At 36.5% G+C, this 17,156-nt stretch overlaps 1 protein-coding gene across 3 annotated transcripts in view; it reads left to right on the top strand.

Annotated features, from left to right (window-relative positions):
- Positions 1-17,156, top strand: part of Vps4 (vacuolar protein sorting 4) — a 237,104-nt gene that overhangs the window by 203,976 nt on the left and 15,972 nt on the right. For all 3 annotated transcript variants that reach the window (XM_090377655.1, XM_090377656.1, XM_090377654.1), the window contains exons 11-12: positions 1,063-1,203; positions 11,471-11,586. In XM_090377655.1, the coding sequence (XP_090233781.1) occupies positions 1,063-1,203; positions 11,471-11,572 (243 nt within the window). In that variant the 3' untranslated portion in view covers positions 11,573-11,586. The remainder of the gene's footprint in view (positions 1-1,062; positions 1,204-11,470; positions 11,587-17,156) is intronic.

Here is a 17,156-nt window from a genome sequence, read left to right as displayed (position 1 = left end):
TTTTCAAACTTTTGAATAATTTCAAGTTTTTGTTTAATTGAAAGCGCAACTCATTTGCATTTACCCATCATTTTTATGATTTCTAAACAAAAAAAATAATTTTTAGTTATCCCTGACATAAATAACAAAACAAACTTTTTCTCTTTGCGGTACGACGAAACAGAACAATCAAAGCAACGCACTAAAACAAACTAAACTTTTTTTTTTTTTTTTTTTTTTTGAGCCTGGAGGTTGCAAGATAATAATATCCCAATGACGACTTTATAATGCCCTGCTTGTCGCTTATTTACGACTTGCAAAACATCTGTTTATACCTATTCTGATTGGGTTTTTTTTTTTTTTTTTTTGGAGTCTTGAAGTGTCTCGGTTAATCCACTTCCCAGTTAAACTGATCCCAGTTAAAATAAGAATTCTGAATTGTATTTAATTTTAAAATCTATAAACAACATTTTTCATTGTGTGTTGATTAACTTTTTTAACTATGTTCAATGAAATTCTTAAGATGGTAGATCGCAGCACATTTTGAAGAAAAAAAGTAGATTACATCACAAATTAAGTTGGCTACTCCTGTTATAGAGGCATACATAAAATGAAGGAAAGGTATTTCAAGAAAGTTTTACAATCAGAAATTAAAAATAAATTGTTTTAATAGCCAAAAAACATGCAACAGAATAATTTGAAATCAATTTTAAATAAATAAAATGATATTTAGTATCAGAAACAATTCCCAAGAATTTAACTGACTGAAAAGAAACTAAAGGAACAGAGTTGATTACTACATCAAGCCAAGATGATGTACTAGTAAAAAAGAAACGTATTTTGAATCTGATCAAAAGAATCTTTCAAAGTTCTTACAAATTACCACTAATAGAGATGATCTCTTAAAGATTAGCTTTTCACAAATGATTAACATATTTTATATTTGTGAAGTTACAAACAAAATGTATTATTTTTCATTCTGTTGATTAATGTTGCCATTTTTATCCATAGAACCAAAATAAAATTCTCTTTTCATGTACTGAATTCTAATGATTATATCTAATCAAAATCACTAAATTATAGGTGCGAGGAGCTTCACGTACCAATCCAAATGAAATAGTTGATGACCTACTCACACCTTGCTCTCCAGGAACCCCTGGGGCCCTAGAAATGTCTTGGATGGATGTGCCTGGAGACAAACTTCTGGAACCTGTTGTGACTATGGTAAAAATAAATAAACACACATTCAGTTTTGCTTTACAACAATCTGCTTTTATGTCATTATTTTCTCATATCCAAAATTCAATGGTATCAATTGAACATATATATACTTAACTTATTTTTAATCAGTAAAAGGAGAGTTGAGAGAATTGTTTTTCTTATTATAAATATGTTATGCATCATTTTTAAATTAAATTTTATGCCACTTTTTTATCATTTAAAAGGAAATGCCTCACTGTCAAGTGTTTCATCTTTGGTATTAACAGTGATATTACACACTATGCTATTGATTCTTGGAGTGATGGTGGCTACAGCTGGCTGCTCATGGTCCTTGTTTCCATTACTTTTGTTGCCGAATCTTTTTTAAAGTGTTTGATAAATTTTCAGCTGAATAAAAATTCTGTCAAAAGTACCTTCTGATAATGGAATTCAAGGCTCAAATAACCGAAGCTTATGAATCTATCAAATAGTGAAAGGATTACAAATTTAGCCTTCAATTTTGGTATCCATAATAAAAGAAAAAAAATATGAATTAAAGGCTCTAAAAGTAATACATTAATAATAAACAAATAATTTTTAATTTAGTCAAAAAAGATTAAAGTACTGAATGGCTTAAAAGAGGTCCAGCAATGATAGCAATATATACATATGTGAATTACCTACCTTGAAAATAATATATGTTATTTTTAGGTAGTCTGCTTTGTGACAGCAAGTTAAAACCTAAGCTGGGAGCTTCCTATGTATCAAAGGTAGCAAGGGGTTTACAGAAATACAAATAGCATATATTTCTGTACAGTACTTTGTTCTCTTATTGGTAACTCACACATAATTGTATAAACAATTATGTGTGCATTTAATATTTCTTACTTCCACTACTACACTGAAAAGTAAAAAAATTAATAATGATAAGGGGCTAAATAATTACAGTCATCCATCATACTCATCCTTCAAGTTTATATATAAAAATTCCACAGTTGGGGTATGCAAGTTGCATTGCAATTATTTGCCTATATGAATCACCCAGACATTAGTCACATTCCAGTTAAGTCGTACTCATTAAACACCTTAGTGAGTTGGACTTAATTGGAATGAGGCTATTGACTGGGTTATTCATATAGGCAAATAATTATCTATATAAACAATTAATAATTATTAAATTAGTAACTAAGATGCATTAAGGGCTTAAGCCTCAAGCTGCAAGAGAATTAGATTACGTATAAGTTAGTGCAAAGGCATCATATTAGTATGATGCAGTATGATCATATCAGTACGCAGCTAAACTCTGAATTAGCAAATTTTTGCAAAAGTGGCATCATTTAAGTTATATCTCATGTTGTGAATACCTTCACAATAATTTGCGTGATATTGCACTACTTCAAAAAAGTCACGCTTCACCAAAGGAGAAGACTATTGTTACTTATTCTCAGTGGATACCACCACCCATGACGCTGTCTTTGGAAAAATTTGCTAATTCAGAGTTTAGCTGTGTACTGATATGATGCATTTGCACTAACTTGTACATAATAAATTAATAACACCATTATTAATTTAAAATCTTTTCAATTTTCTTTAATCTAGAGAGTCAACCTGATATAGCAGAGGTTTAGCATGAGAGTACAGTAGCACATCTTTCAGTTGATTGTGGTTAGAATATGTGGGACTGCTAAAGCAAGTAATGATTATTTTCTTGTCAGAACGATTAGTTGTAAACTCTTCTGACTTGTTGGTTGCGCTAGAGTATAAACAGAACCTTTATATAAATGCAGCTTTCTTCTTAGGGAACGAGGTAGGATTCTTCATTCAGTTAGTCACAGGTAGCACTTACCTGTGTGTTTAATCGTGTGTGTGTGTGTGTGTGTGTGTGTGTGTGTGTGTGTGTGTGTGTGTGTGTGTGTGTGTGTGTGTGTGTGTGTGTGTGTGTGTGTGTGTGTGTGCCTGAATACAGTATATAATATCCAGACAACCTCTATTGATAGTTGGTCAAGTCCTATTCAAGCCCCTCATATCAGACACAGTTATAAATATGCTTCTTGTAAGTTTTTGAGGAGACAATAGTACGATTGTGAATGCAAGATACCATTGTTGACGGAGTTAAGACTTCCTGTGCCATAATAGGGTACCATGTAGGCAATCAGTCTGTACATGACATTTCAATGGCACTGAAGATCCCTGGATCGACAGTTGATGATGTGATCTGTAAATGGAAGTGGACTGGTGCTGAAACCATCACAAAATGACTCAGAAAACTTCTGAAGCTGGTAAAATGTAATATGAGAGCCCTGCAGGTAATTGCTTGCTCTGAATGCAGGTCGGCATTGTGCAGCACACACAGGCCGTGTGATTGTGAGACGATTGGGACATATGTCAGCACTGGTACAGTGCACAGTGTTGCATGATATGGGTTACCATGGTCATACAGCTGTCCACAAACCACTAATCACTCTGACTAATGCCAGGAACTGTCTAGCTTGGTGTATGGCCCCATTTTTGAACACATTTAGACCAGGGAAAGCTGTGCTTTGGAGTGATGAGTCACAGTACATGGTCTACCGGTCTGAGAGTATTGCCTGGGTGTGGTGAGTGCCTGGAGAAAGCTATCTGCCGAACTGTATTGTCCTGACAACAAAGTATGGAGAGCTGAATGATGGGTAGTCTAGGGTAGTTTTTCATGATTTGGCCTGGGGCATTGATTGTTTTGGACAAACCATGAATGCCAAAGTTTATCTGGATGCTGTGGACACTATTGTGTTACCAATGTTGTGGTAGCACGATGGGAGGGCCCATACCCCTGTATCAGCAGGATAACACTCCCTATCATACTGCTCACATTGTGACAGACTGGTTTGAGGATGTGAGCATCGAAAAGTTGGACTGACCAGCCCAGAGTCTTGCCCTCAATATAGAGAACCTCTGCAATGAATTGGATTGGTGGGTGCACATGAGGAGAGAGCACTGAAAAACAGATCTAAACTACGCTACTTTGATGGCTGAATGGGGAAAATTATCAGGGAACATTTCCAAAAAAACTGGTGGAGAGCATGCCTCAAAGAGACTACAGGCTCATAAAGGCTAAATTTTTCTGCACACATTGTTAGTTTTCCTGCAAGTAAACGTTGTTTGTAGATATGTTGGTGTCCAGATATAATGATAGGGCAGTGTAATTGCACACACACATGCACAGACCTATCCCATTCCTTTTTTTTTTCCCCAAAAAAAAATTGATTCATTTTGATAAATGGTGGCAGGATATGGATTATAATCAGTTCTTACAGAAAAAATGAAATCTTCATTGGATTAAAACCAAAAATTGTATGCATTAGCATTAATAGAGACATACAGTATAATGCAAGAAAGCAATATTATATAGCATCAGCCAAGAAAATGAAAAAAAAAAAAAAAAAAAATCTTCCCATTTCACCCATCCATTAACTCCAAATGTTTGCTAGTTCTGCCCTCGAATCTATTTTAGCTGTCAACTTCTACAACGACAGATGGAAATTTGTTCCAGCAATCAACCACTTGCTGGCTAAAGGCAAATTTCCGCACATCTATTCTGCAACTGTCTTTCCTCAATTTGAATTTGTCCCCTCAGGTGACTAATCTGGGCTAGAGGAAGAATCCAATCAGCATTGAGCTTGCTGAAACCATTCAAGGCCTTATACATCTCAATTATATCACCTTGCAGATGCATAGTCTCCAGACACTGCAATTTTCAGAACATAAGCCTTTCACTTTAAGAGCAACCCTTTGTTCCATTCACCAATCTTGTTGCCCTTCTCTGTACTCATTCCAGTAGCTCTACATCCTTCCTAAAATGAAGCCTCCAGACATGTATACAGCACTCAAGGTGTGGTCTGACCATTGCCTTATACAAAGGGATAATTAGCTCCTTATCCTTGCTAGATAAGGAGGTAATTATCCCTTTTTATTTCTGTATATCATTGACAAAACACCATGATCTCCTCTTGCAGCCTGTCTGCCTTGCTCAGAAAACTTCATATCTGACTGCACAATTACCTCGAGGTATTTTTCATTCTCTACTAACCTGATTGTAGTACCACCCAGTTATACGTTACTCTGGGATTACTGCTACTCGTATGCAGTACTTTACATTTGTCAATGTTAAGCTTTGTTGCCACCTCTCAGTCCATCTGCTCAACTTTTCTACATCCTGTTGCAGTAGCTTACTGTCGTTAGTGTTATTAACAACCCTGCCAACCTTCTTATCATCTGCAAACTTGGACATTAAGCCTGATATACCTTCATCAGTATCATTGATAAATACCGAAAACAACAATGGACCCAACACCGAACCCTGGGGAACTCTACTAATAACATTAGTCCTCGAAGAGCAGGGCCCATTGATTACCACTCTGTCTTCTCCCACTCAACCATCCCTTTATCCATAGCAGCAATTTTCCTTTAATGTCATACTGTTCCAATTTGTACAGTAGTCTTCCCTGTGCAACAGTATCAAAAGCTTTCCTAAAATCCAACTTTTTGATATCAAAATTATATTTTGCATCCAGTTCCTTTGTGACCACATTATAATATCCATTCAAATTGGTCAGACATGACTTCCCCTTAACAAACCCATGCTGTGTCTTGTATAGATGATCCTTCAGTGCTTCTTTATCCAGTGTCTCCATTAATTTCCCTGGAACAGAAGTTAAACTAACAGGGGTAATTACTTGTGTCACCCTTTGGTCCTTTTTTGTGAATTGGGGTCACATTTGCGCATTTCCAGTCCATGAGGACCTCCCCTGAGTCCAAGGAAGCTCTCATAATTATAGCTAAGGGTTTGCTTACTTCCTTTGCTGCCTCCTTTAATATAGGTGGATAGATCCCATCCTCCCTAGACCTTTCTTATGTTTAACTTCAACAATTTCTCATACACTTAGCTCTCAGTTATTACAAAATCATTTAGCTCCCTGCCAGAATTTGATAAACTTCTGGCATTCTCCTTCCTGAATAACTCATGTGTGAATGTAGATGCAAAATACTCATTCAGTTTGTCAGTGACCTGAGAAGGATCCTCAACAATCAAACCTTCAATATCAAAGTGACCAATCTGATTCTTCCCTTTCCTTCTTGAGTTTACTTAAGTAAAGAACTCTTTGCTGGTTTTCTTTGTATCCTGGCGCTTCCGTAGCCAGGTGGCCAGGAGCAGCAGTGTGTAGCACACGCTTCTTGATTCCAGGGTTCAAGCCCGTGACCACCAAATACGGAGGATGCGGAAAGGTCAGGGAGTGACCACTGCATATTCCCGGAGCAAAATGGCCTTAGTTGCTAATGCTCCTAAAAACCAAGTAACACCAACAACTTTGCATTCTTTGCCAAAGATGTCTCGTAATCTGCCTTCACCTGCCTAACCTCCTTTGTGACTTGATTACAGTCCAGGCAATATCTACCATAGACTTTCCTGTCACCTGATAATTTATGTGTATCCCATGCATTTTTCTTCTCTGCCATGAGTCTCATTAGTTCATCTGACATTCATTTAGACCTAAACCTTGAGCAATATTTTTTAGTTGGAATGAAAAGCCTAGTAGCTTCCAAGATTAATTCTTTGACTACTTCCCATTTAGAATTTGGTAACATCATCAGTGGGTCTCACTGTATAGAATTACTCTTGACCACGTTTTGGGCTTACTTTTAAATACAAATACATGAAAATCCACAGTTTTGCTCTAGTGTACATATCTTTTAAAATATGTATCAACAGAATAGATGAATTTACTATGCATTTTGAAATCTGACAGCTATTTCAAAGCTTACTTTGAAACACTGACTTCTCAACTTCTGACTACTGACTTCTCAACCCCATCTCCCCGACAGTCCTGTAGTATTACACCCCATTGGATTGTTCCAGTACAGTCACATTGTGTGTTGTTATTACAGCTAGAATGTCTGAAAATTAACAATGTTGGACTTGGTAATTGCCAGTTTTTTTTTTTTTATGGTTTTTGGGCAGCAAGTCTAAACAGCATGTGTGTCAAATTAAATGTTAAAATCCGAGTTGTATACATGTAAACAGAAAACACTTCAGTAGCTCACATAGTGGGCAGCATTACAGCACCTTATTACATAGTATTTATTAATTTATTATTTAATTCCTTATTTATAATTTTATCCCCCTTTGGTTGTTGGATAAAATTTGACAGCAATAAGCTCACAATTAGGAAATCCAGGCAGAGTAAAATTGCTGAATAATTACCAGCAATGTTCCATTAAAAAAAAAAAAAAAGAAAGTGGTACTGATTATAATTTTACATATAGTAACTATGTTCATTGCATGTTTTTTGACTGCAAGCTTCTCATTTCTCATATTTTTACTGTTAAGATATACTTATTTAAAAGTTAATCGCATAGAGAAATTGGCAAAAAGCAGGCACCTGAATAACGGAACAGGCTACCATTGCATTTTCCGTTTGGATCTTTCCCATTAAGTTTGTATAGCATATCACAATATTAAATACAGTACGAAATATAAAGTAACAAATTTTTATTTATTTAAAAAAAAAAAAAAATCTTTATTTTCCTCTTTATTTTAAATGCCAATGCAAAGACAATATAGGTTTATTAATTCCCATGTTGTAGGTCATTATCGAGCTGCTTGGGACTGGGTTATCAAGCTGCTGAGAGAAAAAGTGTTTATTTATTTAAAAGTAAAAACTTTAATTGTAATACTGTAATGCTCTAGTTACCATTACTGTAGTGACTTTAAAAATGAACTATGGCCATAAATGCTAATGCATCATATAAATTCCAGAGTAAATCAAACCATCCAAAGGATAAGAGAAAATTAAGCATTGTTATCAGATTACAAAACAAGGAGATCAAAACCCAGAAAGCAGACTAAACCAACCAAAGAATATGGAAGGATTCAGAATGTTAATAGGTTACAAAATGGGAGACATCAAATTTAATCTTCTTGCTTATAAATACTAAGGTATAAATTTTTGTTATGCACATTAAAATAGTTTATGCATATACTAAGTATGAAAGGTAGAACCCTACTCTGTGTGAATCAGGGCCTGTCTTAGGCCTAAGCAAACTAGGCATGCGCTTAGGGAAGTACTTTGAGAGGGGGGGGGGATCACAAATGGCAATGGACACAGTTAAAATTGTGACGTAAGAGCTAAAATGGGGTCTCGAAGGAGTGTTACCAATTATATTGTCAACACTTTAGTAACTACAATGTCAAGCAATATGATAAAAGTATTATATTTAGGTCTTATTTCTCACTTTCTTGGCGCCTCCGTAGCCAGGTGGGCAGCAGTGCATAGCATATGCTTCTCGATTAGACCAGGATTCGGGCCGGTGACCACCAAATATGGAGGATGCGGAAACATCAGGGAATGATCACCGCATATCCCTGGAGCAATATGGCCTTAGTTGCTAATGCTCCTAAAAACCGAAATTACAATAACAACTCACTTTCTTTAGACCCCTCAAACTTCTTCCACAACCCCAAATGGGGTTGGGACCCTCTGTTTTACATAGATGGTATATTTTAATTTTTGTCATTTTCTGTAGTGAATTTTTGTATTTTATTTGTCTTGATTTTGTTTTGTAAAGTATTAGTTGTTTCAAATCATTGGGAATAATTGAATAAACATCTTATTTTGCAGTATAACTTAGTCTCTAAGTAACTAATATATTCTCCTAATTAGTTACCTTTCTGTGTTTGATATTCTGCAAGTTAATTTGTGTTTTGTTAAAGATATTCATCTCTATCAAATAAAAAGTATTGAACTGTATGGTATTGAACAAACAACCATCTGATCTTAGAGCAAAATAGTGTAATATTGGTAATTTAAAAAGCGGTTTCAAGCAAGAATTATTCGGGCTAGCCAGGTGGGTAAAGTGCCTGCCTGGCAACCCAAAGGTCGCGGGTTCGATTCCCGCCTCGGGCTTGGATCAAAGTACTGCAAAAAAAAAACCTTGGGAGGTGCACTATGGCCACAGAAGCCGATGCGCCAACAACTACCAAACAAAAAAAAAAAAAAAAAAAAAAAAAAAAGCAAGAATTATTGACCAGATGATTTTTTTGAATGCGCCATTGGTGCCATGACTTCATAAAATGGCACCAAAAACATTAAATGTCATTTCATAATAAACATTTTTACAAAGGCCCCAAAAATGCTTTTGCTAGGACCTGCATATCCTCAAGTTAGACCCTGGTGTGAATTAGAAATGATTTATTAAATGGCAATTGTTGCTTTATTGATATACTTTTTTAATGTGGAAGATTGTGTTTAAACTGTTATATTGTACTACTTATTTTAAATTATAAATTGAAATGTAATGGAAAATAAAAACCCATTAACAATGCAAAATTACCGTATTCCCCCATGTATATGACACACCTTTTTTTTTTCGAAAAATTTGGGGTATAAAAACTGGGTGCGTCTTATACAGTGGGTGTAGATTTTTTTTTTACTTGCATTTCGCACTTGTTGTCTTTGCACTCATTGTTTCGCACTTGGTACTGGTATATTAGGTTACGTTTTGCCACGTTCTACCCAGAAATGGCCCAGAAAAGATTTTCGTACAGTGCTGAATTCAAGTTAAAAGTGATCCAGTTTGCAAAAGTGAATGGAAATCGTGCTGCTTAACGTAAGTTTGGTCCTCCTCCAACTGAAAAAACAATCCGAGACTGGCTACGGGAAGAAGAAACTCTACTGAAAACGCTACGGCAGAAGAAGGCCATTAAAGGCAAGTCAGCAAAATGGCCTAATTTAGAGAGGGAATTGAAGATATAGATTGAGGAGCAAAGGGCAATTGGAATTCCTGTGTCCACAAAGATGGTTCAGCATGAGGCAAGAAGAATTGCTGATAAAAAAGAAGTTACTGATTTCAAAGGACACAATTGGTGCTTCAGGTTCATGAAACGGAATGGACTAAGCATGCGTACACGCACCAGACTTGCCCAAAAGATGCCTGAAAGCTATGAGCAGAAGGTCCTTGAATTTCATCGTTTTGTCATTCATTGTCAGAAGATACATCAGTTTGAGTTGGGATAGATTGCATATATGGACAAAGTCCCCCTTCAATTTGATGTCCCGAGTAACAGAACTGTTGATAAGAAGGGGGTGAAAACTGTAACTGTGAAAACAAGTGGACATGAAAAGAGCCATTATACAGTTGTTCTAGCTTGTTGTGCCAACGGAACCAAGCTGCCTCCTATGCTGATTTTCAAACACAAAACAATGCCAAAAGAAGACATTCCTCAAGGAGTGATTGTCCCCGTTCATGACAAGGGTTGGATGGATCAGGATGGAATGAAGATCTGGTTTGAGAAAGTTTGGAGCAGGAGACCAGGTAGGCTCTTACGAACCTGCCCTATTGGTGCTTGATCAGTTCAGGGCACACATAACAAAAAATACAGAGAAGATTGCTGCAGAGCAAAAAACAAAACTTGCCATCATACCTTGACATCCGAGCTCCAACCACTTGATGTCAGCATTAACAAACCCTTCAAAGCTGACATGAGAGACGAATGGAACCAATGGATGAAGTGTTCTGGGGACAATTTGACACCAGCAGGAAGAGTGAAGAAACCAACTATAGGAGAAGTTTGTACCTGGGTGAAAAGATCCTGGGATAACATCAAGATTGAGATCGTTGTCAAGTCATTTAAGAAGTGTGGCATTTCAAATACCATAGATGGAACTGAGGATGAGGCAATATATGAAGACAGTGATTCGTCATCAAACACAGATGAGGACAAGCTAATGGATGAAAGTTTTGACAGTGATGAGTTGTATGAATTTTATGATGAATAAAACTTGAGTTCAATAACTTTACGTAATACATTTTTTTTTTTCAAATTTCGGGCCCCAAAATTAAGGTGCATCTTATACATGGGGAAATACGGTAGATGTAAAGCATCCTGATTTGGCTGGTGTCTGGAAAAAGTGTTGGGAATGTAATTTACCCAATGCATGCATGCATTCCTTTCAAGGGTATGGCTAAGACTCAAGGATATAGTTACAGAATGGCTGAATTAAAGGTTTAAATGGCTAAAGGTTGCTGGTATAGAAAAAGAAGGAAATTGTCATTATGCTGACATTTTATGTACAAAATTCAGTGTAACACTGAAGTTTTCATTTTATTAGATTTCATTTGAACTCCAATTTCTCTTTCAGATATTTGAGATTATTTACCATAAAAATATTGAATACATAAAAGGGTATTAATATTAAAATAAAGCATAGCCATTTGAAACTAGCATGTGAAATTAATAATTTTTTCTTCTGCTCAGAGCGACATGTTATTGTCCCTGGCTAATTCCAAGCCAACAGTGAATGAAAAGGATTTAGACAAACTTCGTAAATTTATGGAAGACTTTGGTCAAGAGGGATAGAATAAAGAAATAAGGTTAGTTTTAAGAAAAGATGTTTGTGCTTACAGACCAGTGTTATCTTGTTGTTATTATAGTATTTTATAGCTGTATGCATCAAAATTCACAGCATTTATGGATTTTGATGTCAGTTAATCTTATCTTTATAGCTCCCTGCACTTTTTGATTATATTTTAATAACTTTTTTTATTATATAATGTTCAGAATGCTTATTATATATAATAAGTGATATATATAATAACGCTTGTTTATCAGTATTGTGTTGTTAAACACAAATTAGAAACAAAAATGTTTCGTTATCTTTCTTCTTTCTGCAGTACTGAAATGCATATATATATATGCATTTCATAGAAAGGATAGACAGGATAGGAAGGGGGGAGGGGTTATGCTATTAGTTAAGAAACACATAAAAACCAAGGAAGTGAAGCCAGTCGACATCGCTGGACAGTGCAGTGTGGAGTCAGTTTGGTGTGACATAAACATTGGGAGATCAAAATTGAGAGTAGGAGTGTGCTATAGGCCTAATGACTCTGATGAGTATAATAAGGAACTGTACAGGGAAATAGAGTGGGCCAGTAAATCAGAGTGTCTTATAATGGGAGATTTTAATTTCCCAGATATTGACTGGAATTTGGGGGCTGGTTACTCACACACTAGCAGGGCTTTTGTGGATTTATTGGATGATTGTTTTCTACATCAGCATGTTCGGGAGGCAACTAGAGGGAGTAATACTCTTGATTTGATTATCAGCAGTGATTCTTCATGCATTAAGAATCTGCAGATAAATGAACCACTAGGTGGCAGTGATCACAGTGTGCTGAAGTGGGATTTACTCAAAAGAGGTAACTACCATTAGGGGTAAAGGGAAGGGTTATTGCTTCCGTAAAGGCGACTATGATGGACTGAGACAGTATTTAAATTCTATACAGTGGGACCAACTGATGATGTTACCAACAGCAAATTCAAAATGGGAAGCATTCAAAGAACTTATCTTGGAAGCTACTAGGCTTTACATACCAACTAAGAAATATTGTTCAAGGTTTAGGGCTAAATGGATGTCAGATGAACTAATGAGGCATATGGCAGAAAAGAAAAATGCATGGAACACATACAAATTAACACATGACACAGAAGCCTATGATAGATACAAGTTGATATGCAACCAAGTTACAAAGGAGGTTAGGCAGACGAAGGCAGATTACGAGAAATCCTTGGCAAGGGATGCAAAGAAAAACAGCAAAGAGTTCTTTACTTATGTAAACTCTAGAAGGAAGGGGATGAATCAGATTGGTCCACTTGATATTGATGGGTCAAGTGTTGATGATCCTGCTCAGGTAGCTAACAAACTAAATGAATATTTTGCATCAACATTCACACATGAGGAGTTATTCAGCGAGGGGAATGCCAGAGGTGTATTCAACTCTAGCAGTAAGCTACAGAATCTTGAATAACTGGGAGTAAAGTGGAGGAGAAACTGTTGAAGATAAACACAAGAAAGGCACCCGGGGTGGATGGGATCTATCCAGTTATATTAAAGGAGGCAGCAAAGGAAGTAAGCAAACCCTTAGCCATAATTATGAGAGCTTCCTTGGACTCAGGGGAGGTACCCATAGACTGGAAATGTGCAAATGTGACCCCAATTCACAAGGGAGGATCAAAGGCTGACACAAGTAATTATAGACCTGTGAGCTTAACTTCTGTTCCAGGAAAATTAATGGAGGCACTGGTTAAAGAAGCACTGCAGGATCATTTAGACAAGACTTCAGTTATAGCTCAGACACAGCATGGTTTTGTTAAGGGGAAGTCTTGCCTGACCAATTTGATTGGATACTATGATGCAGTCACAAAAGAACTGGATGCAGGGAATAACTTTGATATTATATACTTGGATCTTAGAAAGGCTTTTGATACTGTTGCACATGGAAGACTGCTGCACAAATTGGAGCAGTGTGGCATTGGAGGCAAATTGCTGCTAGGGATAAAGTGGTGGTTGAGGGGGAGAAGACAGAGAGTGGTAATCAATGGACACTGCTCATCGTGGACTAATGTTATTAGTGGAGTCCCTTAGGGTTCAGTATTGGGTCCTTTATTGTTTTCTGTCTTTTTAAATGATATTGATGATGGTATATCAGGCTTCATGTCCAAGTTTGCAGACGATACGAAGGTTGGCAGGGTTGTTAATGACACTATGCTGCTGCAACAGGATCTGGAAGGTTGAGCAGATGGGCTGAGAGGTGGCAAATGAAGTTTAACATTGACAAATGTAAAGTACTACATATGGGAAACAGCAACCCCAGAGCAACGTATCAAATCTGTGGTACTACACTGACAGTGGTAGAGAATGAAAGGGACCTGGGGGGTGGTTGATATGAAGGCAGATATGAAGTTCTCTGAGCAGTGCAGACGGGCTGCAAGAGTAGCTCCTGGAGTATTGTCAATGATATACAGGAATTTTTCCAGCAGGGATAAAGAGGTGATTATTCCATTGTATAAGGCGATGGTCAGGCCACACCTAGAGTACTGTATACAGGTCTGGAGGCCTCATTTCAAGAAGGATGTAGAGCTGCTGGAACGAGTACAGAGAAGGGCAACAAGATTAGTGAATGGAACAAAGGGGTGCTCTTACGAAGAAAGGCTTAAGTTTTGCAAATTACAGTGTCTGGAGACTAGGCACCAGCGAGGTGATCTGATAGAGGTGTATAAAGCCTTGAATGGTTTAAGCATGCTCAATGCTGATGGGATTCTTCCTCTAGCTCAGAAAAATCACCTGAGAGGGCATAAATTCAAATTGAGGAAAGACAGATGTAGGATAGACGTGTGGAAATTTGCCTTTAGCCAGCGGGTGGTTGGTTGGTGGAACAGACTTCCATCCCTTGTGGTGGAGGTTGATAGCCTAAATAAGTTTAAGGCTCAGCTGGACAGGTATTTTGAACGAACAGAGGGTTGAAGTGGAAGTGGGTTTTTTTTTTTTTTGGCTGATGCTGCATAAGCTTGCTTTCTTGCATCAAATGCCTCTACTAATGCTAATATGTTTTTTTTTTTTTTTTATCATTTTTTTTTATTTATTTGATTTGTACAACACTTGCATTTTTAACCTGGACTAACTACATAAGGCTCCCTCTATCTATAACTTGACATTACCATGTGTTGTACATCCATTAGAAGTTCTCTCCTGTCTTTATTCTGTAATCTTCTGTAGGAGTAGCATATACAGTTAAGTTAATGAAGTTTATCCAACACAAACAAAAACTGAATTAGTGAAATTAAAACTATTTTCTACCATAAGCATCCTATATGACAATTAGGAGAGAGTCATTTTCCTTTATCTCGGAAATTCATCTGTTGTTTCGAAGAAATGAGTCATCCACACTTTCACTAAATTTCACCTGTCTCTGTTTACATGGTAACTAAAAGTGATCCCTAATTTCAGCTTAGTTTTAACTGCTGTGCAAGTAACCTTATAGTGTCTAAGAGGAAATCCTTGAGTGTAGTGTGAAAAAGTGGAAGTGCTTAATAGTGTAGATCGCAGCATTAAAAAAAAAAAAAGAAATCGCTTTAAAATTTGATGTCCATGCCAGTAGTGTGTCAACAATTCTGAAAAACTGTTTCGATTCTCAAACTGTTTGGAAGCTTCCGAAATTATGCCTTTGGGAAGATGTAAATGAAGTAGTTTTTAAGTGGATGAAATTGATTTGAGACCAAAACATGTCAATATCAGGGCTATTAATAAAAGAAAAGGTTATGGAGTAATCATCTTTTTTGGGGCCCAAAACTTTCCAAGCCAGTTCTGGTTGGCTGGACAAATTTAAAGAGTATCATGGCTTACTTGAAAAAGTTATTTCTGATGAAAGTGGAGTTACAATTGAAGAAGACTGTACCCATTGGAAAGAAACAGTTTTGAAAAAAAAATTATAGAAGACTATGAGTCCAAAAACATATTCAACGTTGATGAAACACATCTGTTTTTTAAATGTTTGCCGAACAAGTCACTGACTTTTAAAGGTGGTAAAAATAATGAGAGAATCACACGCTTGGTTGCAAATATGGCTGGTAATAAAAAACTGAAGCTTTTGGTTATAGGCAAAAGTAAACAACCCTGATGTTTCTATGGAGTAAAGTCATTAGAGTTGGACTACAACTACAACAAAAACCTTGAATGACAAGCAAAATTTTTGAGCAGTGGATTTTAAATTTCAATAGAAAGATGATGAAAGAAACCATAAAAATCGTGTCGATTGTCAACAACTGCCCTGTCCATCTTCACTCGGTAATTTCGAAACTTACAAGTGTGAAGTTTGTTTTCTTCCTTCTGAATAATTCATCTTAACTGCAGCCAATGGACCAAGGCATTATCAAAAATTTGAAAATGCGGAGTCAAGATGTGATGGAAATGATTAAGAATTGTTTCACAAAAAGCAGGTTTTGCTAAAATGCTAATTAACAGAGATGAGAGGGATGAACTACTAGAAGACATTGAGCAATCTTGGGAAGAGTTCCAAGCAAGGTTTGATCAGTGGAGAAATTGTTTTTGACGAATTTTTAGTTGATAATGATGTCATATTAGCTGAATATCTGAGTGACTCCAACATTTTGGAGCGTATTTAAAGAACTAGTGACAATATTGACAATGAGTTGGATGAAAATGAGGGCAATATTAAGCCTTCCAAGCAAATGTTGGCAGCATTTGGAACTTTGCGTCGGGGCCTTCAGTAGGAAGAAAATATATCTGAGTGTTTAAAGTTTAAACAAATGCAAACATTTTTATGAATGGTGCACAGTACAATCCAGTGTACAACAAAAAATTAACAAAATATTTTACAACATAATTCTTAAAAGTGTACTGATAAATTGTGGGCATCACATAAGTAGTCATTTCTTAATATGTATGTATTAATAAATTGTTTTAAAATCCAGGAACTCCCTGACTTACCTAAGGGTTGTTTTCCGTGGAAATTGGATTTTACGTAAGTCGGAATTCCCCCCCCCATGCTTGTGCAGCACTCGCAACTGTGCTCGTTGAATTGATTGAATCAAAAAAGAAATGTTTGACGAACATGTAAATAGAATTATTTATTATATTTATTCAATTTTTTTATCTCATGTGCAGGAAAACTTACAAAAGCATGCATAAAAAAATTTCAAAATTATAAAATTACAAAAAAAAAGAGAGGAGGAGACAGGCATAATGTCAGTAAGTTTTATCTCTTGAGCATCGTTGCCAGAATTGACGTCTTCAGCTGATAAGTACGTCGCTGCGGAGGTTGAGGGCTGTCGAGATTTAGAAGGAGTTGGCCCCTCAACCTTACGAAAGAACATATTAATGGATGACTGGACGGTGGCTTTTTTCTTTTCATCGTGGATTTCTTTGTAGCAAGCAAGCATATCATTTATCCCTCTGTTAACTTTTAAGAATCATTCACTGTCAGGATCCATCTTCTCAAACCTTGTCATTGCCGATGCAATTTCATGAAATGCCATCGCTATCTGTCTGGTATACAGCATCCCGACTCCTCATTTGGTTCATCTTGAGCTTCGTCAGGATTTTCTTCTTTCACTATCACTGCCCGCAAGTCAATAAGTTCTTCTT

Source organism: Mastigoproctus giganteus, chromosome 7, assembly GCF_048544385.1.
Source record: "Mastigoproctus giganteus isolate SK-2022 chromosome 7, ASM4854438v1, whole genome shotgun sequence".
In the NCBI taxonomy this organism is placed as follows: Eukaryota; Metazoa; Arthropoda; class Arachnida; order Uropygi; family Thelyphonidae; genus Mastigoproctus; species Mastigoproctus giganteus.
Note: the sequence above shows the minus strand (reverse complement) of the source record. Positions and strands in the feature narration are given on the sequence as shown.